Consider the following 24,284-nt stretch of genomic DNA (forward strand, 5'->3'; position numbering starts at 1 on the left):
CTGAAGGGCATCCAGCCTCAGCTTCACAGGGCGCCTCCTCCAGTCAGCCCGTCTGGACTGCTCGCTGAGGGAACCGTCTTGGTGGAACCGAGGGCCCCTACACTCAGTGCTGGGCACTGCTGGCCCGTGTGCCTGCTCCACCGGACATACTCGGAAAGGAGGGCAGGGCTGAGCACTGGGTGGCCCACCTGTGGGGCCCCCACCTGTCCTTTGGGGACAGGTAAGGTGATGCCAGCACAGATGGCGGGCGGCTCTGGGATGAGTCAGGAGGGAAATCCGACCCTCCCCATGGACGACCGGGGACAGAAAGGTAGGGGCAGAGAGAGGGGTGGAGAGGGGCCCGCCAGGGAGGCGGGCAAGAGAGGCCACCAGCATGTACGACAACGTGTTTAATGTTCCATATTGTGCAGCTTCTGAGGGAAAGGCCCGTCAGTAATCACAGGCGTACATTCGGGACAGAGCAGCTGGCCCTGCCAGGCCCTGGGGGCTTGGGACAGGGCAGCTGTGAGAACATGATCCTGGGTGTGCTCTCGGGGAACACACACCTGTTAGTGCCCAAGTGTCGGGGAGTGAGTGTGACATTTACACAGGAGAGACCCACAGACACACACAAGGAAGCCTGAGGGATACAGGCAACAGTGGACCAAGGCAGCCACGATGGCCACAGGTGGCAGCGTACACGGATGTGTAGCTGCTTGGGGGGCAGGGGTCCCGAGGTGCCAGGCTCAGTGCACCTTGAAGCTAAGGACCAAGGGAGACCCTGTGGATCCGGGAAAGGGCAGAACCACACCTGCCCCATGAGAACTTGAGTGTGCAAACCCGTGCACAGGCTGTGAGAACCCAGACCCCAGGGTAGACATTTAAGGAGAAGACACAGACATACGGGCAAGACCCTCAAGTGGGAATGTGGGGACACAGGGTGACCAACAGGAAGGCCCACAGCAGCAAGTACAGGGGTAAGTGGATGCTCTGGCCCATGAGCTCCTGCAGCCTCTCGACAGGGCATGAATAACACAGGTGGAGCCCAGAGCCAAGGGTTCCACGTCAGAGCGTCCAAAGTTCAAGGATGGCTCAGGATGGGAGGGCCCAGCTGACCACAGACACAGGGTCCTACTGGCCAGCAGCTTCTGCAGTGAGAGAGGAAGCCAGGCCTGGATGGAGGGAACCAGGTTTCCAATGAAGCCAGGTCTCAGACGCAGGAAGTCAGGTTTCCAACGGAAGAAACCCAGGCGTCAGATGGAGGAAGCCAGGCCTCGCACACAGGAAGCCAGGCTTCGGACGCCGGAAGCTCACCCTCGGTGGGCCTCAGGCCTCGCTGCAGCTGCCGCTGCCACCACTGCTGCCCCGCTCCACCCACACGAGGCGGGCCTGCTCCTGCAGGATGCGGCCACGCACCACCTTGGCCAGCTCCTCCGCGTGACCCCACGCATGCGCAGGCACCTGCACCCAGGAGCAGGGCAGCCCCCAGAGTGCCTGCTCCACGCTGCGGCACTGCCGAAGCAGCTCCGAGTCCCGAGCGCCTGGCCGGCCCAGGAGGCCTCTGCAAAGAGAGGTTGGCAGCATCAGAGCAGGGGACTGAGAAGGACACAGAGACAGAGGGCTGGGGACAGATGGTCAGAAGGGAGGACGACACTAAAGGAGACAATGAGACAGATGGCAAACAGAGGCACAGAGACATCCTCAGAGCGCAGCTGCCACAGGCCCGGCCCACCTACCTGACCTCGCGGATATTCTTCTCAGTCACCTCCACGTGGATAACGATGGGGTAGACATCGTTCTGCACCAGCTCCCGCACGCCCCGCACACCCAGCTCCAACAGGCAGTGCTTCTTCTCAGGGACACAAGGCCACGTTTACTCTCAGTCCAGAACACCAGGCCCCACCCCACTGTCCCCGGTCACATCTGCCCAGGTGCAAGTTCCACGTCCCCACCCACAGAGACCCCGGCAGGGAGCAAAGGACTGGGATGGAGACTGCAGAGAGCTGGCCTGGAGGGTGACCCCGAGAAAGGTCACATCCCTGCTCTGGACCTGGGCCTCCCCATCGGTCGGGACCACCCACTCACTACCTGTGGCCCTCCAGCCCCTGCGAGCTCACAGAGAGAAGGAAGCTCAAGGATGAGAAAGCACAAGCCAAGGCCCCAGCTCAACACCTCCAAGGTGACTAGGAGAGGGAGGAAACTGAGGACCCCTGGGTCCAGCACCCCAGCACCTACCTTCCCAACCAGCTCCTGGATGGTGCGGATCCTGCTGCCCAGCCCAGGGGTGGTGGGTCGGGCCTTGGGGGCTCCAGGGGCCGAGGGCGAGCACTGTTCCTCCCCAGAGAGGCTTTCTGCAGATCAAGAGGGAGAGGGGATTGTAGGGCGAAGGGCCTCGCTGCCCCGGGGCCCCGGTCCTCCCTCCCGGAGTACAGGCTCACCTGCTGAGCACACTTGGAAGTCCAGCCGGGAGCTGGGCAGGTCCAGCAGGTTGCGGATGAGCCGGGACGCCAGGCACTCAGGCAGCAGCACCACCGGCCGCAGCGCAGACACCAGCAGCGGCCGCACCAGGCTGTAGGGCTTGAGGCTCCGCTCTGGCTCTGCAGAGGGCAGGGATGTGGGGAGCGTGAGGCCCGTTCTGGCCTCTGATGTTCCAAACCAATGTCTCACCTACCTCACTGCCAATTCATGATTGGCAGTCCTGCTGGCTACACACACACACACACACACACACACACACACACACACACACTCCCCCGCCAACTTTCTGCAGTTCTCCCCTGACTTCCTTGCTGGACCATCGCAGTGGGCTCTTCTCTCATCCTCTGCCTCACCCCCTAAACCCTGCAGGCACTCAGAGGCCAGCACAAGGCTGCAAAACACAAACCTGCTTTCAATGTGCCAGTGGCTTCCCAGGCTCACAGGCCAAAGGCCACAACCTCCACATGGATGACACAGCCCCAGAGCCCCAAGAGGTGGGAGCCCCAGAGCACCCCCACCTCTGCCCTCACTGCCTCTAGTCACAGGGCTTCTGTACCCCACGTGGCTGCCCAAAGCCTTCGCCTTACACCTCCCAAACCTCAGCCCATCAGAGTCCAGGCCGCCATCCCTGGTACCCACATGGACAGGGCCCCCAGGTGTCCCATGGCACCTGGTGGTCTCCTGCATGACACATCTCCTGCCTCCTGTGGCCACAGGGTGATTTAATCTGGCAGTGAAAGCCTCCCCGGGAGACATGAGAAAGGGACCACTGCATCTCCTGTGCCCCAAAATGTGCTCAATTCACACTTGCTGTGCCATAGTCCCCAAAGGCCCCTGGGCAGCCGTGCCCTGCCTGCACCGTGCCTTCTGCCTATAGCAAACTCCTCTTCACCCTCAAAGGCCACAGCGGAAAGCACCTCTCTTCTAAAAAGTCACCCTAACCACCCTCTGCCCCTAGCCCTTGCAAACTGCTTTGCCCTCCCCTGGGGTCCCCCAAACCCTGTCCCTGATATGGCCTCATCCTGCTTCCTCCAGAAATCCCCCTGGGGTCCTTACCATCTCTGCCACCACACCCAGCAGCCCACAGCCACGGGCACATCAGCCAGCTTCTCACAGGGTCCCCTCACCTACGGCAGCCCATTCTACCAGCAGGGGGAGCCTTGTCCCCAGGCCCCGCACCCCGCTGAGACCCTCAGTCCTAGGACACCAAGGCCAGAGGACACCCCCATGCTCACATTCCTGGTACCACAAGCAATCCAGGACACCCCACCCACTCACCTGAGCAGGGCTCTGGCAGCAGCTGCTCCGAGGGGTCCCCTGCAGGGCCTCCCACAGGCTTGGGCCTCACCAGCCCCAGCGCTCGCTTCTTCAGCTGGGGAGGGAAAGAGGGAAAGAGGTCACCTGAGCGCACACACCACCCCCACTTTAGGAAGAGAGGAAAAGAAACGGGGCCAAGGCAGCACCCGCTGTCCCACTGTCCAGGCTCAGGCGAGTGTCCCCTGGCTGCGGAGGGTGGCACATGTAAATGAGCCCAGCAGAGCCACTTAGAGGAACTTTATAGGCACCCCACCTTAGAGGTGGGGAAACTGAGACCAGATACCAAAAGGAGCCTTTTGTCACCAATTCTGGGTAGTCTTCAACATAAAGTCACAGGTCGGAAGATAAATGAATCCACTATAAAAGCAGTTAATTACCCCCAACCTGCCAGATACGGAAGCCGGCAGGGGACAGCACTGGCCTTGAATGTGCATGGACCCTCTGCAGCTACGCACTGCTAGGAGGTAAGGCGGAGTAACCACCCTACTTTGCAGGTAAGAAAATCGCCCCAAGAATGGGACAGGGAGCAGCAGGAAAGAGGTCTGGGTGATTGTCCAAAGTCACCTAGCTTCTCAGCACCAGAAGTGGGGCTCCCATCCTGCCCGTCTCCTCCAGGCCCAAGCTCAGCCTGCTGTCCAGCAGCATGGCCTCTCAGAGGAAGGGTGATGACCCGGCCCACCCCTCACTGGGGACTGGAAAAAGAATAGGACTGCTATCAGATGCCTACTATGTGCCAGACCTGCTCCAGGACGGTGGACAAAACCTATCTCATCTAATCTCTCACCCACCCTAGAAGGCCAAACCACTGTTTGCTGGGCACATAGTAGATGATTAGTAAAACCCCAGAAAAGGCACAGGTATGGCCAGGCTTCGCCTCCTCCTGCAAGTTTGCAGGAAATGGTGCCAGCATCAGCCTTTAGGCCCCCTCCCAGCCCACCAAGCCCTGCTCACATTACTGCGGGGGCTCCGGTGCCGACTGGAAGACTGGCATTTCTCCTGGACTTCAAGGAGCTGCTGGGCTCTGTGGAGGCAGTCGTGTCACATACTTGGAGAGCGAAGGAAGCCCTCTCTCTTCTCCTCCAACCCCCATCCTGCCCCAGAGGACAGTGGGGGATTACAGGAGGAAAAGAGCACCCCCACTCCAACCCAGCTCCCCATAGGGCCCCATCCCCAGGCTCCCAGCTCCCCCTCACCTCTGATAATTGGGCACTGTGCCCCGGTCCAGGTCCCGCAGCGTGAGGGGGTCGACCCGGGTGCAGAACCATTCCTGCCGCCGCTTGTAGGCCGGGTCCACCAGCCGCAGGATCTCCTGAGCTTTCACAGAGAGGGCATGGGGATCCGCCCGCTCAGCCAGGGTGAGGTTGGCTCGAATGTAAAAGGGCTCAGATCCCGGTCTCTTCGCCCAGGCATCGAGGGCCTCGTGGAAGGACTGGCAGGCTGGGCATGCACAGGGCAGGGAGCATCCGGGGACAAGAGAGGCGGCATGAGGCTGGGGGAGTGTCTCAGGGGCCACAGTGATTGCCCTCTGGAGGCCCAGCCGCCAGGACCCCTCCTTCCTTCTTTCAGGGACTTAGGTTCTCAGGGATGGGGATTCCCTAAAACCAGCGAACCCACTAGCGACAGAGCCAGCACTCGAGCCCAGATCTGTGGACTTTTAACACAGTGTTCCTGTCACGGGAAGCTCAAAGAGAAAGGCCATGAGAAAAGAGACCTGCAGTCGTGGGAAGCCTAAGACAGAGGGCGGCATCTCCTTGCTGTCCCTCCCAGCTGCACCCTAGGCTGGAAGAGTTCTCCCCTGGGACCACCAGCGCTGACTCTCTAGGACTCAGAAGCTCCCAGGCCCTCCCCGAGGCCAGGCTTACCCTTTGAGTCCAGCCGTGAGGGTAGTGTGCACACCAAGGATCTCTGCTGGGTCTCGGCCTCCAGGCCGGCCCCCTCCAGGCCAGCACCTTCTGCCCTGGGCTGGGAGGTAACCCAGGAGGTAGTTAAAGAAGCTACTTTAAAGGCTACACTGTCAAAGTGCTGTCAGTCTGCCCTATCTCTTAGCCCTTATCCAATCAGATTTTATTTAAAACTAGCTGAGGTGGGGCAACCAGTAGCAAGCCAATCATGATGTCTGCTTCTACTTTAGCCACGCCCCAAAGCCCCGCCCAGTGACCTTGCTCTACCAATCAGCATCCAACTCTGGTTAAACCAGGACTCCACTCCCAGCTCGGGAGATGGGGCCTCACCTCACATGGTTCAGTCCTGGCTGACCCAGGGCCAGACAGCACCCTCCGCACCACGGCCCCAGGCCATCTGTCACCACCGAAGGGCAGGCCATCTGGGCCCTTGTCCTGAGACTCTTGGCCACCTGAGGGGCTCCAGCCAGACATTCGGAAAGCCAGAGACCTGAGGAAAGAGAGTGGGAATTTGCTTTGACGCAGTGGTTCCGCTCCCTAGGCACGCCTCAGGCCACTGCAGCTGTGGGGGCCCTGGGCCTGGAACGCCCCCTCCTCTGCTCTGCCTGAATGCTGCCCCTTCTTTAAAGCTCAAGTCAACTTGTCAGATGCTGGACCCACCATGAGGACCCTCCCCAGCCACAGCTTGCCCATTTAAGTTTCCCCTTTTGCCCCCCCCCCAAATGCATTCAGTACGGGATTCCTGGTGACTGCGTCCCCAACTCCAAACCCAGCACCAAACCCACTGGCTCGAAGCAAAGGCTAATCCACACCAATCACGTGGAAGTCCGGGAGGGAGGTGCTGTCAGAACACAACACAGGGCAGACGATCCTGGCTGCCACTGAGATCGGGGTAAGGGTGCGGGGGAGCTCGGTGTGGATGACAGCGCACAGGACATGTACCCAGCATCACAATGACTACAGCAGCAGTGCTCACCGGGATCACCCGTGTGCCAGGCAGCGTGCTCAGCTCCTTGCCCTGATTACTAATTTAACAACCAGGGAAAGCACCCACAGAAAGGGCTGGGCGTAGCCAGCCCGTGCAGGCACTGATGATTAAGACAGAGTCACTGAGAAAGCCTGTCCCTGAACCTGAGCTAATGAGGTCCTCTGGCTCAGATATAAAGTGAGGCTCCAGTCTGTGTGAAACCCACGAGAGGTGTCCCGGGCAGCTCCCCTCACCCCAGCAGCCGCAGTGCAGATCTAACCACACTGCCACCTGCTGGGTACAATGACGTCCCAGTGGGCACCTCTGGGTGCGGGAACCTGTGACCCCAGGGGCCAGGCCTTAGTGTGGGAGCTGACAACCCATTGTCCTGGCTATACAGAGGGGGCGTGGAAAGGGCCTGGCATAACTGGTGAGCCTGAAACTCAGCTGGCCGGTGGCTGGCACAGCACAGTCCAGCTCCAAACTCCTGGGACACCGTGCCCAGGATGTAGGCAAAGGAGCTGGCTGCCTGAGTCCGTGCCCACATCCATGAAACTAGGGTGCGAGCTGAACGTGACAACCCATGCCTGTCATCCCACCTGCTCTAGAGGCTCAGGCAGGAAGAGTTAGTTCAAGGTCAGCCTGGGCGATTTAGCATGGTGAAGGAAGAGTTAGTTCAAGGTCACCCAGGCTCCTAACAGCTGGGGATGTGGCTCAGAGTGAAGATTCTGCCTTCAGCCCAGTATGGAGGCAAAAAAAAAAAAAAAAAAAAAAACAGAAAAGTCACCAACCACCACCTCTGTAGCAACCTCTATAGGACCAACAAGCGCTGGAGTCTGCCCTCAGAGGGCTGTGAAATTTGCAAGGTCCTGATTAGCTTTATTTTTGTTTGTTTGTTTGTTTCTTGCCTCCCCATCTGTTGCTGATAAATTTAACTGTGTTTTTAATGGAACAGAAAACACAACCCTGCCTCCTGCCAGGTAAACCCCGCTATTGTCTCTGGCTTTGTTGCAGGTTGCATCCTAGCTTTCTCCCTGTGGGTGTGGGCAGAGAAAGTTAGGACAGGGTCAGAGGGCACCAGCAGGAACTCCGGCCCACATAGCCTAGCCTCGCATCCGCTAACACTCAGTGTCATTAAAACAGGAGACGCTCTTGGCACAGGGCCCAGCAACCACCAAGCACACACACAAAAAAAGCAAGACTTTTATTATTATCAGGTGTGACTCAGGCCAAAACACCACAGTCTGGCCTCAGTTTCCCCACCTGTCTCAAATCCACAGACCACAGACCCTCACAGCCTGCAAGCAACTGGCCCCAGGCCCTAGGGAGCCTCCTGCCCAATCTACCCCTGCAGTTCCAGCACGGAGATGACCCTTAGCTCCCCAGTCTCTTCCTACCCTCGCCTGCTGCTCCCTGAAGACCAGCTAGGGCACCCCCTCCTCCAGGACCCCCTTGCCAGCCTCCCCAGGTCACAAAAGAACCAAATGACTTTTCTGAGCTTCCCTGGAGCGGTATCCTGTTTCCCAGAGTCCTCTGGGTTCGCTGAGCTGGTTCAGACCTATCCCAGCCCCAGCCACTGATGAGCAGGGGTTGGGGGGACAGTGACATGGGGTGCTGCCTGCCCAGGCCTCTTAGACTGACCTGTGAGGGACCCAACCTTGCCTGTGGAAGGACAGGGCTCAGCCATGAAGGAGGCCTCCCAGGCCGGCCAGGAGCTCAGGGCACTGAGAGGCCGAGCAGCACTGGGCTCTTTGGGCACTCCGGGAAGATCCAGGTAGCATCTGTGGCTAGGGGTCAAGGACACTGAGACTTAGCTGTGCCACACAAATGACCAAACGTAATCCTCCCACCAGCCCTGCGGGAGGTGACCATGTTTAGCCGGCATTAAAGATAAGGGACAGTGAGGCACGGGGAAGTTAACAGGCCATGACCCAACAGGTCTTAGAGATTCTAAGACAACACAAGCAAGTCTGAACAGCTTGTGGGGAGATGGCACCCCAACTTCTCACAAATACACCCTGCCCGCCCCGCCCCACCCAGCACCCCACTTCACTTGGGCTCTTCCTGTGGCCTCCCCAGCTGGCTCTGTCTGGCTATGGACACTCCATCATGCATCCTCCCGAGGACCCCGCTGCCCATCCCCCTCTCCCTACCCAGTTCCCTGGCAGAAAGGAGAGCAAGGGATGCCCAGGTGGCAGACAGACTTCGAGGAAGAAACACCAGGCCATGAGGAGGCAAGGAAGTGTCCATCGCAGTGCCCAGCAGGGAATGGGCACTCTACGTATGTGTGAGTAGCTCTGACGGAGCGGGGTGTGATGGCGCACACCTGTAATCCCAGCACTCCAGGAGGCTGAGGCAGCGTGACTGCAATTTATGGACTTAGCAAGATCCTGTCTCAAAATAATAATGATTTTTTTAAAAAGGGCAGAAACTGTAGCTCAGTGCAAAGGCCATGGGGTCAATCCCTGTACCAAAAAGAGCAAAGGAGAGGAGAGGAAGGGAGGGGACAGGAGGGGATGGCATAGCGGGGAAAAAGGGAAAGGAAAGGACAAACCACACAGAGCAGAAGACTGAAGCTCGGGAAAACCCAGGGACCTGCCCGCCCGCAGCCTGCAGCAGACACTGCTGTGAGCCGGAGAAGCCGGCTCCAAAACCCACCCTTCCCAGGACACCGTGACTCAGCGGGGCAGCTTCAGGCTCACCTCCCTCCCTGCTGGCCCCCTTTCCCTCTGTGCCACCCCATTCTGTGCTTTTCCCCCAACTCCCTCCTCCCCAGGGATGGGGGTCAGCAGAGGTGGCCCCACTTGCTCACGGACTAGGCAAGAGCAGGCTCCCTGGGCCGCATCCTGGCGCCCCCTGGCCTGCTGCCAGGGCCCCTGCTGTGGCCGGCCTGGAGGAAGCCAGGAAGGGCTGAGGCGGGCAGGAAGGGAGGCGCCTCCACCCCCTTCCCCAGAAGCCAGTCCTGTGTCCTGTGCAGGCAAAAACAATGTCACGGAGGGTGGGTGGGGGCAGGGCCTGGACACCAGCCTGGAAAGCGACCTCCAGGAGGCCGGAGCCCACAGTCCGCTTTGCCTGCCCTAACATGTCGTGAAATCCGACCCACATTCCAGAGTGGCCTATAGATGCTCTCAAATCTGATCAGGTCGCAATGGCCCTACCCCTGGCACTTCTCAGCCGTGTGACTGTGAGAAAGTTCCCAAACCTCTCTGAGCCTCTCTTGTGATAACACCTCCTCCCTGGACAGGGAACGCTGTAAAGCAATCAGCAGCAGGCCTGGCAATTAATAATAACCAAACCCATCCCGGCTTCCCAGACAGCGAGAGCCAAAATCCACGCATTCCCAGCCTGACTCAGGCACCCCCTTCCACCTGCCTGCCCCGGCTCTCCCTGCAGCCGCTCACCTGGCCCCAGATGAGCTCAAACAAAGGTCATGTTCTCGGCACGGCCTGCCGTCCTCCCACCCTCCTCCCACCCACTGCAGGCACGGACAGGGCCCACCCACAGCACACGAGCAGCTGGGACAAGAGCAGCCGGAAGTAACCAGTATCACTTACTAAACAGCTACTACACACCTGCAGGGACAGACTCTGAGTCAGAAACTCAGAACAGCCCCATGCAGACAGAGCACTGTCTCCCTCGGACCAGGGAGGACACTAAGGCCAGCAGAGAGGTGACCAGCTCAAGCCAGACAAAGGATAAAAAGTGTACCAGGGTTTGAATCCACCGCCAGAGTCTAAAGGCCTAAATATGTTGCACTTGCTTAAAGCAGATGCACCCCCGGCCCTCTCAGTCTCAGGCTTAAAGCCAGCTCCAGCCCCACCCAGCACAGGGGCTGTTACCTGTTCAGAAGGCCCAGGCCTGGGCCTCGGCCCAGGAGGCCTTCCGGCTTTCCCAAAGGCCACACGCTGTCAGAGGAGGACGATGAAGAGAGGCCAGGGGACCAGGGCTTAAGGGTGACACTCCCTGAAGAGGAAGAGTAAAGGTCAGGGGTCTGGGACACAGGCACAACCAGGGTCCAACAGAAGAGGGGTGCGGAACCCTCAGGTGACCTGGTTTCCCAGAGGACAGCAGAGTGGATGGGGGTGAGGGATCCCCACATGTTGCATCCAGAGCCGGAGTAAAGGCCAGGAGTGGCTCAGGCTGGGCAGCCTGGACCAAGACCCCAGGACGCTCCCGAGCAGGCCCTGGCCAAGGGCACAGTGCGGCCTCAACGAAGGGGACACAGGCTGTGGGCAGAGCATGCACACAGGCCTGAGCTGGGCTCCCCCAGGGAGTTCCAGGCCATTACCTGTGATGTCCGACATGCTGCTGAAGGACCTGGGGAGAGACAGGGGATGGGGGGCGGTGGGAACAGCAGGTGAGGCACAGCAGATCTCTATCCCCTCTCCTTCCCTCCCCCAGGGTAACTAACAGTCCCACAGCACCCAAGCAAACACAGGCTGGACCCCAATCACAGCCTAGGCACCGGGCACGCTGCCACCCAGCTCCCCTAAAGTCACAGGGCAAGAAGTTAGGTCTGGCCTCTGCCCCGTCCTGCCGTGGCTGGCTGCCCTGCAAGCCAGCTCCTTCTGGAAGCCACCACCCCCCGGGGGTCCTCACCCCTCACTCGCCCCATTGCTACCTACGCGTGGAGGCCCAGAGGCAGAACACCTGGCCTCAGCCTTGCCACCAGCGGAGGTGGCCTGGCTTTTCTGGCCCCACTCTCAACTGCCTGAACCTGGGGCCTGAGTTTCTTCTTCTTGCCCAGGGTCCTTGACCCCTGGAAACACTCTCCATGTCCCCTGGTCCTGGGCCATCAGGCTTCCCCTTGGGCTGAGGATCTCTGAGATCCTCAAGTCACCTCCAGTGACCTTCCCCCTGGGCACTTTCTGTCCCCCTGCCTTGTCTTACCCCTGACTCGGTCCCTCCTAGGACACATGAGTCTGCAGAGCTCCAGCCACGTAAGAGGTGACTGTGCGTGTGGGCCTGACTCGGCACTCGGGCCAGCCTCCCACCAAACTCCTGGGCCAGCCATGCTCTCTCCAGCTGTTTACCTCTTAGGGGGCTCGGGGTCCTCCTCCCGCTGCCTCCGGAGGATGGAGCCGGCGCTGGGGGGAAAGGGCAGGATGGACAGGCGGTTGATCTCCTTCTCGCTGTCGGTGGCCTCCTCCTGCAACACGGGGACAGGCCCTGTATCACCTCCCCAGCCCACACCATCCCCGCCCAGAGCAGAGGACCAGGAGGTCTCCCGGTGCCCAAGGGGCCCTGGGGGACATAAAGGAAGTCCTGGCCTCCCTGGGAGGTGGAAACCTTGGCGAATTGGGGCACACTCTGCATGCTGGCAGTCACAGGAACGTTGTGGGCACCTCCGTAACTGGGGCAGGCAGACATCTTACCGAGGTGTGAGGCTCAGAACCCCCGGCGATGGTCACTTCCCTCACTTCCCCGGCTGCTTCTGGGCCTCCCAGCGGGGAGGGGAAGTCGCTGAGACTCCAGGTGCTGCTGAAGTTGGAGCACAGGGAATGGGAGGAGGTACAGGCCTGAAAGACCGCGGGGGAGGGGGGGAGCAAGGCTGAGCCCGGGCTGGCCGCGGGACAGGCACAGGACACAGCAAGCAGGTGCCAGTCCGTGTTGAGCTCAGAAGTTCAAGGGAGACAGACTGCAAACCAGCAGAGGAGCAGAATCACCCCAAGGACAATGACGGCAGAAGGCAGGTACCCGGGCACAGTGAGCTCTCAAAAGCCCCACCCAGCCTTCGGCACAGAATGCTTTCCAGAGAAAGCAGGCTTTGAACTGAGAGCTCCAGGATGTTTAGATGCTGCGTAGGTACAGCTGGGCCCATGATCTAGGGAGATGAACCGCACATGCAAAGGCCCTGAGGGAGACTGGTGACACATTCAGAATGAAAACGCTAAGACCCCAAGAATCAAACTACAGGGGAGGAGGCATCCAACTTGCATGTCCTCTTGGGCAGGAGGAAGGACCTGTCTTTTCCTTAGAGCAAAGGAACCACAGGACTTTCTAATACGCGAGAGGTCAGTTTCTGGCCTCCGTCTTGTATCCTTCCAAGCCAAGCACATCACTGCCAGGCCAGGCCCAGGTTCATAGGTAAGTAATTCAGGACAGAAAAAAGCAGAGCTGGCTGCAGCCCAGCGACCAGCGTCTGACTGACAGATGGTCTGGAACCTGGCTGGGACCTCAGGCAGGCCCCTAACCCCTCTGGGTCCTGAACAATGAGGACTGTGATAGGCAACCCTGACTATTAACACCATAGGCTTAAGAGACACACAGGAGAGCAGCAAAACCCACTCCTGGGGAGGTAGTAGGACGTGATTGGGGACTGTAACTAGTACTTGGCCCCAGCCGCCCGGCTCTTAGGAGGTGAGCAGCGTTCCTCCACCATTCCTAGTCCAAGGTCTATGCGTTCCATTCCAGCACACCTGCTAACAGGGGTAGAGTCTGGCAACACAGCGCCTGCCTGGCAAGCACAAGGTCATGAGTTCGATTCCTGACACCAAAAACAAGGCAAAAGAAAACAAAAACCCCAACATACTTGCCTAAGTATGTGCAGAAATAGGCTTCAAACAATCCTCAGTGTCTGTGTAATCTCAGAAACCTACATGTCCCCAGCCTACTCACAAATCCACAGCCAGCACCTGCTGGAACCCCAGGCCACGAAATGCCTGACCTGTCCCCTCACCTTGAGGCTGGAGCCACCCTGGCTCCGCTGCAGCTGGGCCTCCAGCAGTGCTTTAGTGCCCTCCAGCGTGGTGAGCGTGGTCAGCAGCTTGTCCCGCTCGGCCTCCAGCCCCCGCACCTGCTTGCGGTACTGGTCCTTCTCGATGAGGCTCTGGGAGTACTGCAGCTGGATGCGGTCTCGGCTCTGGATGGCCTGCAGGGAGCAGCGGAGGCAGCAGCTGACGGAGCTGCACAGGCCCCGCTGTCCTAGCGTCTGAGCGGCAGCCGCCATCTACCAAGCCCTTCCTGTGCGCCAGGCTCTGCGCCGAGTATCAGCTCTTTGCATCTTCGTGGTAACAGACTAAGCTACAGATAGCATCGTCATTCTCTCCTTTTGCAGTTGGATAAACCACACCAGCAGGGTACAGCTGAGCTCCAACTAGCCAGTCCAGCTGCAGAGTCAGGTTCTTACTATTTCACCAAGAATGACCAGGAGACCTACTGTACTCTCAGGCTTGGTTCAGAGCACCCAGTCAGTGCAGCGCACAGAGTTTAAACCCAGCCCTTTGCACCCTAAGTACTTTTCCATACACGGAGGCCCTGGGAATGGAAGTGGCCTGGTGACATGCACACTCCTAGGCCTTGCCCCAACCATCGGAGTTAGAAAATCCAAGGATGAACCCCCAAATCTGCACCCGCAAGCCCCTGCCCCTGAGACTGAGGACCATCCTCAAATGCAACCTTCAACACCTCTCATGGGACTCAATGTGGACAGGGACAAACCCTTCCGTCCTCCCCTTGTACGAGGCAGGCAGGGCTCAGAGGAACTGCTCTGGGCGCCACAGCCCATGCCACAGCCCACCCCACGGCCTCCGCAGGAGGCAAAGGCTACAATCCCCAGGGACCAGAGCCAAGGCTTTTGAGAATTTCTTCATCAGCAAATATCTGCAGGCACCTCCTCTGTGTTGGCCTTGTCCCTGATTCGGAGAGAATGAGAGACAAGAAAATGCAGGACACTAGACCTAGCATCTGTAACTGTCACAGGAGTGTGGGTAAGGTGTGGGCACAAGGCTGCATCTCAGGACCAGTGTCTGATTCACAAAGGCCTGCAGACCTGGCTCCAGCACTGCTGGCTATGTGACCCGGCCTCTCTTGGTCCTGTGCCATGATACGATTTGAGGAGCAGGGTGGTGTCCACTTTGAGGCCCGTATCAGACTAGACTAGCTAGTGTCTGAGGCCCAGGTCTGATAGTCTAGCAAGTTCTGGGTTTGTTCAAGTGCATCCAAAGACACTTGTCCCTGTGGCCCTCCCCTGCTGCCCCATCCTAAACCAGGCAGTGTACTACAGAAGTCTCTTTCTATATACCCACTTCTCCTCTTCCCCCGGACTAGATCCAACAGGGGGACCGAGGCCAGGGCACAGCAGGTGGGGCTCACCTGGTCCCGCTCTTTCTCGATCTCCTCCAGCTGGGCCAGGACGGTGGCCATGCGGTGCTTATACAGGTCACAGTCCTTCTGCAGCGTGCGGTGCTTAAGACGCAGGTCCTCCATCTCCTGTAGGTACTGCGAGGCGGGGAGGGTGGCACGCTCAGACCACAGACCAGCACGAGGGAAGCCGGCACCTGCTGCCCAGCAGTCCCCAGAGCAGGGCCTGAGCCCCAGCCACAAGCACCCACCTCCCCTTCAGGATGGCCCAGGCCACTGCCTCATCTCACTGCCTAACCTGCAAACTGCAGAACAAGAGCAGTGATGTCCCCCCAGCCCAGGCCAGCCTTGGTGGCCCTGCTGAATCTGGGACATCTCAGCTCCATGCACAGCACTGTCTTCTGCTGTCTAAAATAACTCCCAGAGGGTCGCGCAGGTACCCAGCGCCAGTCTCCTGCTAGAAGCAGCTCCGCAGGAGCAGAAGCTCTGCTCTGCTCACTGGTAACTCTCAGGGGCCTAGCAGAGCCCGTCAGTATCTGCGGACAAATGGTCTCAGCACGAGGCCTGCAGAGATGCAGGGCAGCCCACTGAAAGGGACGCGTGAGGCCTGACACTTTCTCCCCCAGGAGATGGGTGCTGGCGCCAAAGCGGGCAGCAGGGGAGGTGGGGTGCTGGACACTACCTTGTCCCGCAGCTCCTCAGCCCACTGAAGCTCCCCCTGCACGGCATGCAGCTTCTGGCACAGCTCCTGCCTGCTGTCCTGCGCCTCCCGCCAGTCATGCTCCAGGATGTCCAGGAGGATGCGCTCAGAGCCTGGGGCCCCCGGCCTGCTCGCCTCCTGCAGGTCAGAGTTCATGGTCACCTCAGCACTTGGCCCAGGCCCTATGCTGGGTACGGGGAAGAAGGGAGACTCTAGCCCTCAGGCCTCGGACCTGACCTACAAGCTCTGCCAACTTGGCCTAGAACTCGGACCTCTCCTGACCTCAGTTTCCCCCTTGCCATGAGTGGCATGGGCCTCAGGAACATCTGGGGTACAGGAGGTAAATTCAGCAGTGACCTTCGTCCCCAACAAAAATGTGGACCACTCTCGTTCTGGCCCCTACCCAGCACCTTCTCACTCCTCTGAGGGGTCACCAAGGAACTAGACCTGGGTGCCCCCACCTAGGTGTAGCCAGGCAAGGCCAGACTGCCACAAACTTGCCACCGGCCACCAGCCAGCCCTGGCCCGCCCAGACCTCAGCAGCCTAAACCTCCATGGTGGGGAGACGCCTCTACACACCCGAGGAACCTAGGAGGCCCTCTTCCCAGGAAAATGCCAACACACAGGATCAGGCACATGGTTTGGGGGTTGAGGGGCCTCCAGGAGGCTGTGCAGACCCCAGATTAAACCCACCACAGGAGGAGCAGTGGGTACAGATCGTCCATTCAGAGCCTCCCATGGGAACTGGCTGGACACACCCAGATCTCAGAGCCTGGCTCTGCCCGGACTCCTCCCCTTTCCAGACCTGGGGAGGCCAGTGAGCAACAGGGGTCCCTTCATTCCCCCCGCCAGGCTGGCCCTCTACCTGCTGCAGGCCCTCCTGCAGCTCCTGCAGCGATGCCGTCAACCGCTGGTTCTCAGCCCGCAGCTCGGAGACCAGGTCCACGCTGTCCGGCTCCCTCTCCTTCTCGTCAGCCCCGGGCAGCGGCCCGCGGGCCCTACGCAGCAGTGCACACTCCTCCTCCAGCCGGCTGACCTTGAGCTTGAGCTGATCCACCTGGGGCCCAGACCGTGGTCAGCCCAGGAAGGGACCCACAAGGTCACCCACTGAGTGGGGGGGCGGGGTCCAGTTCCCTCACTCCTGGGTAGCTCCCGGATTCCCACAGGGGCCTGACAAGGGTCCGCCAGGAATTACTTGTGAACAAAGGAATGGGCTGGACAGATACAAAAATAGTGGGAAGGGCAGAGGGGACAAGAAGGCCACGGTCACCCCCCACAGGACCTTGTGGGTGGTCCATCTCACAGCCTGCACCCCAAGGTCCTGACACATGCATATGCGTGCGGCCCAGAATCAATTTGACAGAGGAAGAGGGGCAGCATTAAGAAGAGGGGACCAGGGCCTGGGCTCAACTGTCCCTCAACTCAGGGCGGCCTTGGGCAAGTCATGGCTGTGCCTTGATCTCATCTGAACCCAGAGCTGGCAGGGACAGCGAGGAGTCTGTGGGTGTCACCCAGCCCTGGACCCAATACACCTTCTCTGCCCCCACCTCCAGCTCCACACACTCTCAGGACAGATTGGACCAGGTCCTTCCCTCCAAGATGCCCCTACTGGTCTCTACTCCAGGATTAGGCACTGCCCCCACTTCTGACCAACACCTGCAAGTCCAGAGCTCTGGTTCCAATTTTGCCACTTTTAGGCACTGCCATTGTGAGCAAGCTGCCTACCTGCTCCGAACCTCAGTTTCCTCATCAGTGAAATGGGTCCTATCGATCCTCTCCGCCCTTCCACCTGCCTCCCAACTTCACTGAAGGAACTCAACAAGACAGTGAGTGGACAGGACGGGGTGTGAAGCTGCTACAAGTGTGATGTGGCTGAACCAGTTGTTTTAAATAAAACCCCAAGACCCTAACAGTTACCAGTCCACTGTGTGTAGCCAGGGCTGGCCCAGGCTGGGCACTGGCCCCCGGGTGACAAACACCAGGCAAGAACAGACATGCGTGCCAGTTTGCTGGCTTACACGCACGCTTGGCCAGGGTCGTTTTCTAGACTCCTCCAGGGTCTGGATCGTGATAAGGAAAGGCACAGGTGGCAGCCTGGAGAATGAAGTCACTGTTGGAGAAAGGTCACAGGGATCTCCAGGGCTGCCCTGAGGCCATGCCAGCATCTGGCGCCCAAAGACTGTGTTTCCTGTCCTGGAAAATGACACACTGGTTCCCAGGGGCTCAGAGCCACGTGGCACCACACATGCACACGCACACACATGCATATGCGTGCACATGTGTGCACATAGGAGCCTGAACACTGCGTCTGGCAATTTCACAAATGAACTGCGCACTCCTCCTCCGCAAAGACTCAGAAAGAAATCCCTGACTCTGGCATTCCTTTCCACTCACAAAACGCGCTTTGTGACGGCCGCCGGAGAAAGACAGCTCCTCTCAAGGGCAGGCGTGGTCACGCCCTTCACAGCCAACCGCAGCCACACACCACGGCCTCCCGCTGACCCGCGGCCAGCTGGGCTCCCAAGGAGCTCAGAGGAGAGGACATCGGGCAGCCTCCACCAAACAGCAGGAAAGGCAGATGCCTTTAATCCGGGTGTACAAACTCACTTAGCACAAAATTACAGCGTTTGTTCCTTGAGTTTATGTTGCTTCAAAATAACAGCTCGTTAAATTTGCACCTTATAAAACATGGTATTAAATCGCAGCCACCACACACCTGTCCGTGGGGGGAGGGGACCCAAGCGCCGAGCCAGCTGGATCTATAAACACCCACCTGCGAAACTCTTTTTAAATTTTGAGGCAGAAAAGCATCAAAAATAAAGGCAAATATATAAGCAAATTATTTACTAATTGAATCTCTCCACATTCCTCCTTCCTGCTCATCTGGCAAAAAGTGGCCGCAGAAGCAGGTTAGCTTAGCTAGGTGCACCTGGCCACACACGGGTCCCTCTGGCCACCTCTTCTCCCACCCGAGCCCTCCCTCAGCCCAACAGCTCTGACAGTTGTGTACACACAAGACATCTCCCAGTCACCGGCCACACCCACTCATCCCAAATCCCTCCCCACCCAAAGAGGAGGCAAAGCCACGCTGCCTCGGCCTCCCCAGCCCCACCTGGGCCAGTGGCCACCATGGAGCCGCATTTTCTTTCTGGGGAAACCTTCATAGCAAGGTCCCCTCTGTATGAAGACAAGAAGACCTCCCGCTTCCCCCATCTCTTTCAGCAATGCAGAGAACAAAGCAGAGAATTCGATTTCTGTGCCTCAACTTGCCATTCCAGAACGAGGGGTGACGGAAGTACCGACCCCAACATGGGGCTGCATGCCAGTACAAGTGCGGGGTGCTTATAACTGCTGTACCATCCTCATCTGTGATCTCTCACTTTGAGAATGAAGAAACTGAGGCACTGAAAGGGAAGCCTGGCCCATGTCAAGGTGCTCACAGGGACAGACCTGGGTCCAGGACTTGGGTCCGCAGCCCTGCCCACAGCCTCTCCAAAAGCCTCTGCCCAGCGCCTGGCACCAGGCAGACCCTCAGACAATGGCCTGCCTCACTGTTATCTCCCACCTCCACACTGGCCACTTACACCCTCATGCAAGGCAGCAGCCTCAACACACTGACTGGGGCTCTGCTCACCGAAACATCAACCCCCGGGGCACGCACGGACACAGGCGCGGGTCCCCAGCACCACTCACCCATAGCTAATACGCACCAACCACAGTCCACAGGCCCAGGCCAAGGCCCACAACACTGCAGCCACAACCCCAGGCTCAGGCCAGAATCCCACTGTGGGCTCTCAAGGTGTTCAAGCAAAGAGCCTACTGCGCGCTAGCAGCCACGTTACGGCCTTGGGCAATAATCCTTGGGATGACACCCTGCAGTCAAAACTGTGTGACCATGCTCAGCCCCAGAAATAAGCCAGGAAAGTGGCGCTCAGGTTCCCCACCAAGAGGGCCCAGCCTCCCAGTCTGCTGAGGGCCAGGTGAGATTTTCCTGCGCCCAACAGGGAAATCCTGGGAAGGAGGCCAGCACCAGGGCCAGGCCAACCGGTTCACACCCAAGCTGTGCTGCTTCCTGGCTTGGCGACCTTGAGCAAGTCACTTCACCAATCTGAGCCCCAGTGTCTGCATTTAGAACAGAAACCTGGCTTGTGCTTCATGACAACCAGAGGAACGTGACAGGTGTAGCCTGCGTGGCACACTGTCGATGGCACTTGAGAATGACAACTAACAATGACATAGCTTTTCCTTTGGTTTTTACTTGGTTCTGTTTCCCTTTGTTTTGCTGTTCTGCTGTTTGAGGCAGGGCTTCACTGTGTAGCCCAGGCTGGCCTTGAACTCCTAACAATCCTCCTGCTTCAGATTCCTGAGCTCTGGGAATAGAGGTGTGTACCCCACCATGCCTGGCGTGACACAAGTTTTGAGCTCTGACTCAGACAGGCCCTGCAGGCACCTGAAATTCCATCTTATTTTTTTTTTCCTCTGACCCCCCCACCCCATGCTGAGGATTGAACCCTCAGCTACATAGCCAAGCCCTTCTTTCCATCTTTTGAGACAGAGATTTACTAAGCCACGCTGGCTGGCCTGGGACTTAGAATCCTCCCACCTCAGTCCCCTCAATTCCAACCATGTGTTTTGACATCCAACTCAATTCCATGCCTCAAACTCCCTAAACCCTCACAACCCAAGGTTTCTCTACCCTGAGACTACTGACTTCTGGGGCTCAGTAATTCTGTCTTAGGGGCGGTCCTGAGCATTACAGGGTGTTTGGGGGCGTCCCTGGTCTCCACCCACTACAACCTCATGATTGTGAGTACCAAAACTGTTCTGAGACTTGCCCAGCCGTTTTGGACATTGGACAAAATCGTCCCCACCTGAGACCGACAACCATAGCCCAACTCCGTGGGGAACAGGGCAATTAAAGAAGCAGGTGGAAGCCGTCGCTCTTTGCAGGGGTCACCCCTTCTCCCCTGCACCCGGCCCATGCCCCCCACGGCTCACCGCCAGCTGCAGGTCGCGGCTGCGCAGCACGGCCGAGTTCTTCTCCTCGCTGAGCTGGGCCAGGCGCATGGCGATCATGTAGTTCTCATCCTTGAGCCGGAGCAGCTCCAGGCTGCCCGCCTCCCAGTCCTCCCGCAGCCGCTGGCAGCGCTCCTGGGCCTGCTGCTGCTCCCGCAGCCGCTGCTCCAGCCCTGCCCGCTCCTCCTCCAGCACCCGGCCCCGCGCCTGCAGCTGCTGCTCCCGCTGCAGCTGGCTCTTTCGAGCTTCCCGCAGCCTCCGCACCTCCGTCATCAGGAACTGGGTCAGGCCCTCGGGCCCCTCTTCATCTGCAGGGACAGGACAGCAAATAGCCAGGGGGAGCAGATAAAACCCAGGGAAGAGCAGGCTGCACAAAAAAGCCATAAAGCCACTAGAGGAAAACTCTGGGATATTTTTGGGTAATTTGGGGGAGAGGCACAAAATCCAGGCATCAGAAAAGAAACGGTAAATAAACTCATAGCCAAATGTGAAATAGGAATTAGGATAAAAGAAAAGCAAAAGCGTGGGAGAGGCTGGATGGGTGGTACACATCTATGATCCCAGCACTTGGGAGGCTGAGGCAGAAGGATTGCAGAAGGTTTGAGACCAGCATGGGCTCCAAAGTGAGTTCAAGGCCAGCCTGAACCACATAGCAAAACTGTGACTCAAAAAGACAAAAATAAAAAAGAGGGGGTTACACAATGCCACATACAACTCAAAGCCATAATACATAAAGAGCTCCTGCGAACCAAAAGGACAAACAGCTAAAAAAACATAGACACAAGCTATCAGTAAGCAAGTCCCAAAATAATATGACTAACCCAGAAAAATATGCTCCACTCCACCAGCAATAACAGTAATAAAAGCAGGAGCTATTAACACTTGTAGACTTAATTCTTTGTAATGGATACATGCAGTATTTAATATTCACAACCCCTTAAGATACTATTACTAAGTAGTTACTATTATTGGGTTCATTTTAAAAAGAAAAGATGGAAGCACAGAAAAGTGATTTGTGCCAGGTTGAGAACAGAATAAGCTGTGAACCACATCACTTGAGTATAAGCCTGAAAACAAAACTATTATTTTTTATCTATCAACCTAACAAGAATGTTAAAACATTTTTACCCCTTAAAAAGTGATCCCCAGGGTTCCTGAGGGTACAGCAAAACAGGCATTCACACATTGCTGTTGGGAGGTACCCTGATGTAACATTTAAAATATACAGCGTAAGGGTGTACACCTGAAATCTCGGCGTTCAGGAGGCTGAGGCAGGAGAACTGCCGTGAGTTCAAGGCCAGCCTGAATTATATGGCAAGACCCTGTAGCTAACAGCCAAAAATAAAACAAAATACACACACTCTTTGAGAAAGTCGACTGCAGAAACTCCCCAGTTCAGAGAAGCAGAACTGTACAAAGATGCAAACACTACATCACAAGGTTACCAAGCAGGAAATAACCTAGATGGCCACCCGCAAGGCTGGGTTGAGTGAATCATGTCACCCCTCACTCAGGGACATTACCCGGTCACTTAAAATGGGAGCAGACAAAGCAGAAACACCACTCACACCAGTCACTGCGAGGAGAAGCAAACCACCAGGCCGCACTCACGGCCCAGCCAGGGGGTGTTTAAGGGCAGAACACAATGGGACCTGCCGAAGTGCCACCCGCAGGACAGAACCAAAGCGAAGAGAGAAGCCTTTCTCTTTTCCTGCTCAAGTCACCAGGAGCCTTTGAACGTTTTGCATAAGAAACTATAAGCCTGTGCATGTCGGCCATGCCACGTCTGATAATAGCACTAGGGACAAGGACTCCAGTAAATCCAGGGGCCTAATTGCATTACAATCCCAGCTCCTCTCTCCTACCGTGGGGACCTGGGCAAACAGCTTCAGTCTGTGCCTCTGTTTCCCTATTTGTTCAACAGGGGGAGCAGGAGTACCTCCCTGACCGTGACTGGTAAGGGATTCTGCAGGCCTGCGAAGCCCAGGACCCACTGGGACCCACTCACCAAGGATCATGGAGCAGCGCTGGGCAGGCTCCCGGCCCGTGAGCAGAGTGTAGTGTTCCGGGTAGTAAAACTCCAGGGCCTCCAGGAAGGCCTCGTAGCCCCTCTTCCCGCGGCAGCGCAAGATGTCCATCAGGCGCCCTGCAGAGGGGGTGCACTCAGGGGTCACGAGCCCCCCCTCCACTGGCTGCTCCCTCCCCCACTGTGCTCCAGGGCCCACGTTCCCCGGATTTTTGAGCTAGTGACACACACAGGGGCCTGTCCTGACACATCAGGGAAGACAGCCTGTCTGCCACAGCCAGAGAGCCAGACCCCTGCAAGGCACCTGCACTGGGGCAGCCTCCCAATACCCCCACACCCCATCAAGGCAGACACTGGGCTGGTAAAGGCAATCTGTGCTTCCACTGGCACAAGGGACCCCCTTCCACGACCCAAAGCAGACTTCTCCCACTGGTCCCGACCAGGACACCACCAGTAGACCCTCACTGCTTTGTAGCACGGTCGGGGAGAGGGGAGCCTGGTCAAACCAAGGCGAATCTTGCTACTTGAGGGGGAAATAACTTTCCGAGGAGCCTGTGCCCCACTAGGAGGGGGCAAAGGGTACCCAGAAGGGCAAAGGGCAAGGCCACCAGCTTTAAAAGGAGGTCCCAAGCCTCGCCATAACCACATCCAACGCTCTGCTCTCCAGGAAGTGGGTGAGCGCCCCAAGACAGCAAACCCCGACGCCGCTGCGCTGTGGGCACGGCCGCCCGAACGGGGTGTCGGCGGAGTGGGGTTCCAGGATGGTGGGAGACCCCCCCCCAGCAGTCCACAGCACCGGCGTGGAGGCCGAGGCCCAAGGCGGCGGGGCCGTGACCTCGCGCTCCGGGCTCCCGGCTCCGGACCCCACGCGCGCCGCGCCGCGCCCGCCGGGGTCGCCCCGGCCGCTCACCGGTGCGGTTGACGCGGCACGGGAAGCGGTAGGTGCTCAGCACCTCCTCCTCGTCCTGCTCGTCGATGACCCGGCACTGGCGCAGATACGGCGTGAGCTTGGCCGGGTTCAGGGCGCGCGTCAGCCGGTGCCGGACGCGCTCGATCCGCTCCCACAGCGCGTCCTCCTCCGCCTCGGACCCGGAGCCGGCCCCGGCCTCCTCCTCGGCCCCGCCCGCCTCCGCCGGGCCCGGCATGGCCGCGTCCTGGGGGTCGGCGGGGGAGGCGGCGAGCGCTCGGCGGGTCCGGGCGGGCTGCGCGGCCGGCCCGAGCTCCCCGCCGCCCGCGGACTCTCCCCGCGCGCCGCGTCCGCCCCGGGCTCCGGGCTCCGCGCTCGGGCGGCGGCTCCGCGGGCGCAGGGGGGCGGCGCCCTCGGGGTCCCCGGCCCCGCCGCCGCCCCACATCCCGCCCCGCGCCGGCGTCGCGTCCGGCCGGCCACCCGCAGGCCCGCCCGCACGCCGGCCCGCCCCTCTCCCTCCGCGCCGGCCGCGCCTCCCGCTTCCTGTTTCCCGCCGGCTCTGCGGCCGGCCGGGCGGCGCGGGGTCCCGATGGCCCGCCCACACCTGCCGGCGTCCTGGGCGGGATGCGACAGGCGCGCTCCCTCCGCCACCTGGTCCGGGCCACGCGCGGCCGCCGCCCACGCCCACAGCACGCCACCGCACGGTGCACCCCGTGCTGGCTGCGCGGCGTCCTGCGACGCTCACGTTGATACATCTCGCGTGTCACAGCTGCACGCGGGGACCCTGAGCTGCCACCCCACACCGCCTACGGCCACTCTACCCCATACAGATGCCACACACTGGGCCCCAATCCCATCTGCCCCGTCTCTCGGGAAATGACATAAAGTGTGGAGTTTCTGACCTCGGGAGA

General features: G+C 59.0%; 1 protein-coding gene across 1 annotated transcript; it reads right to left on the reverse strand.

The window, feature by feature from the left end:
• Positions 1 to 374: 374 nt before the first annotated feature.
• Positions 375 to 23,826, reverse strand: Card10 (caspase recruitment domain family member 10). Its single transcript, XM_063238502.1, has 20 exons — positions 23,377 to 23,826; positions 22,449 to 22,586; positions 20,423 to 20,748; positions 16,290 to 16,481; positions 15,407 to 15,562; positions 14,737 to 14,862; positions 13,322 to 13,513; positions 12,018 to 12,161; positions 11,676 to 11,791; positions 10,931 to 10,959; positions 10,482 to 10,605; positions 6,006 to 6,165; positions 5,637 to 5,736; positions 4,968 to 5,211; positions 4,726 to 4,795; positions 3,736 to 3,829; positions 2,418 to 2,576; positions 2,215 to 2,330; positions 1,716 to 1,828; positions 375 to 1,540 (listed from the first exon to the last, which is right to left on the reverse strand). The coding sequence occupies exons 1-20, from the start codon at positions 23,816 to 23,818 to the stop codon at positions 1,306 to 1,308; spliced, it is 3,276 nt and encodes a 1,091-aa protein (XP_063094572.1). The 5' UTR covers positions 23,819 to 23,826; the 3' UTR covers positions 375 to 1,305.
• Positions 23,827 to 24,284: the final 458 nt, after the last annotated feature.

The sequence above is a fragment of the Cavia porcellus genome, unplaced genomic scaffold (genome assembly GCF_034190915.1).
Source record: "Cavia porcellus strain 051 isolate PalLab524CR breed Dunkin Hartley unplaced genomic scaffold, mCavPor4.1 scaffold_27, whole genome shotgun sequence".
In the NCBI taxonomy this organism is placed as follows: domain Eukaryota; kingdom Metazoa; phylum Chordata; class Mammalia; order Rodentia; family Caviidae; genus Cavia; species Cavia porcellus.

What these genes read in the sequence shown, in the direction of transcription:
- Card10 (XM_063238502.1), bottom strand. Translation starts at nt 23,818, where the DNA reads ATGTGGGGCGGCGGCGGGGCCGGGGACCCCGAGGGCGCCGCCCCCCTG. An exon ending in GCCGCGACCTGCAGCTGGCG is followed by an intron (nt 16,482 to 20,422) that starts GTGAGCCGTGGG and finishes TCTGGGCCCCAG; the next exon opens with GTGGATCAGCTCAAGCTCAA. An exon ending in GGCCTGGGCCTTCTGAACAG is followed by an intron (nt 6,166 to 10,481) that starts GTAACAGCCCCT and finishes CTCTTTCCTCAG; the next exon opens with GTCTCTGGCTTTCCGAATGT.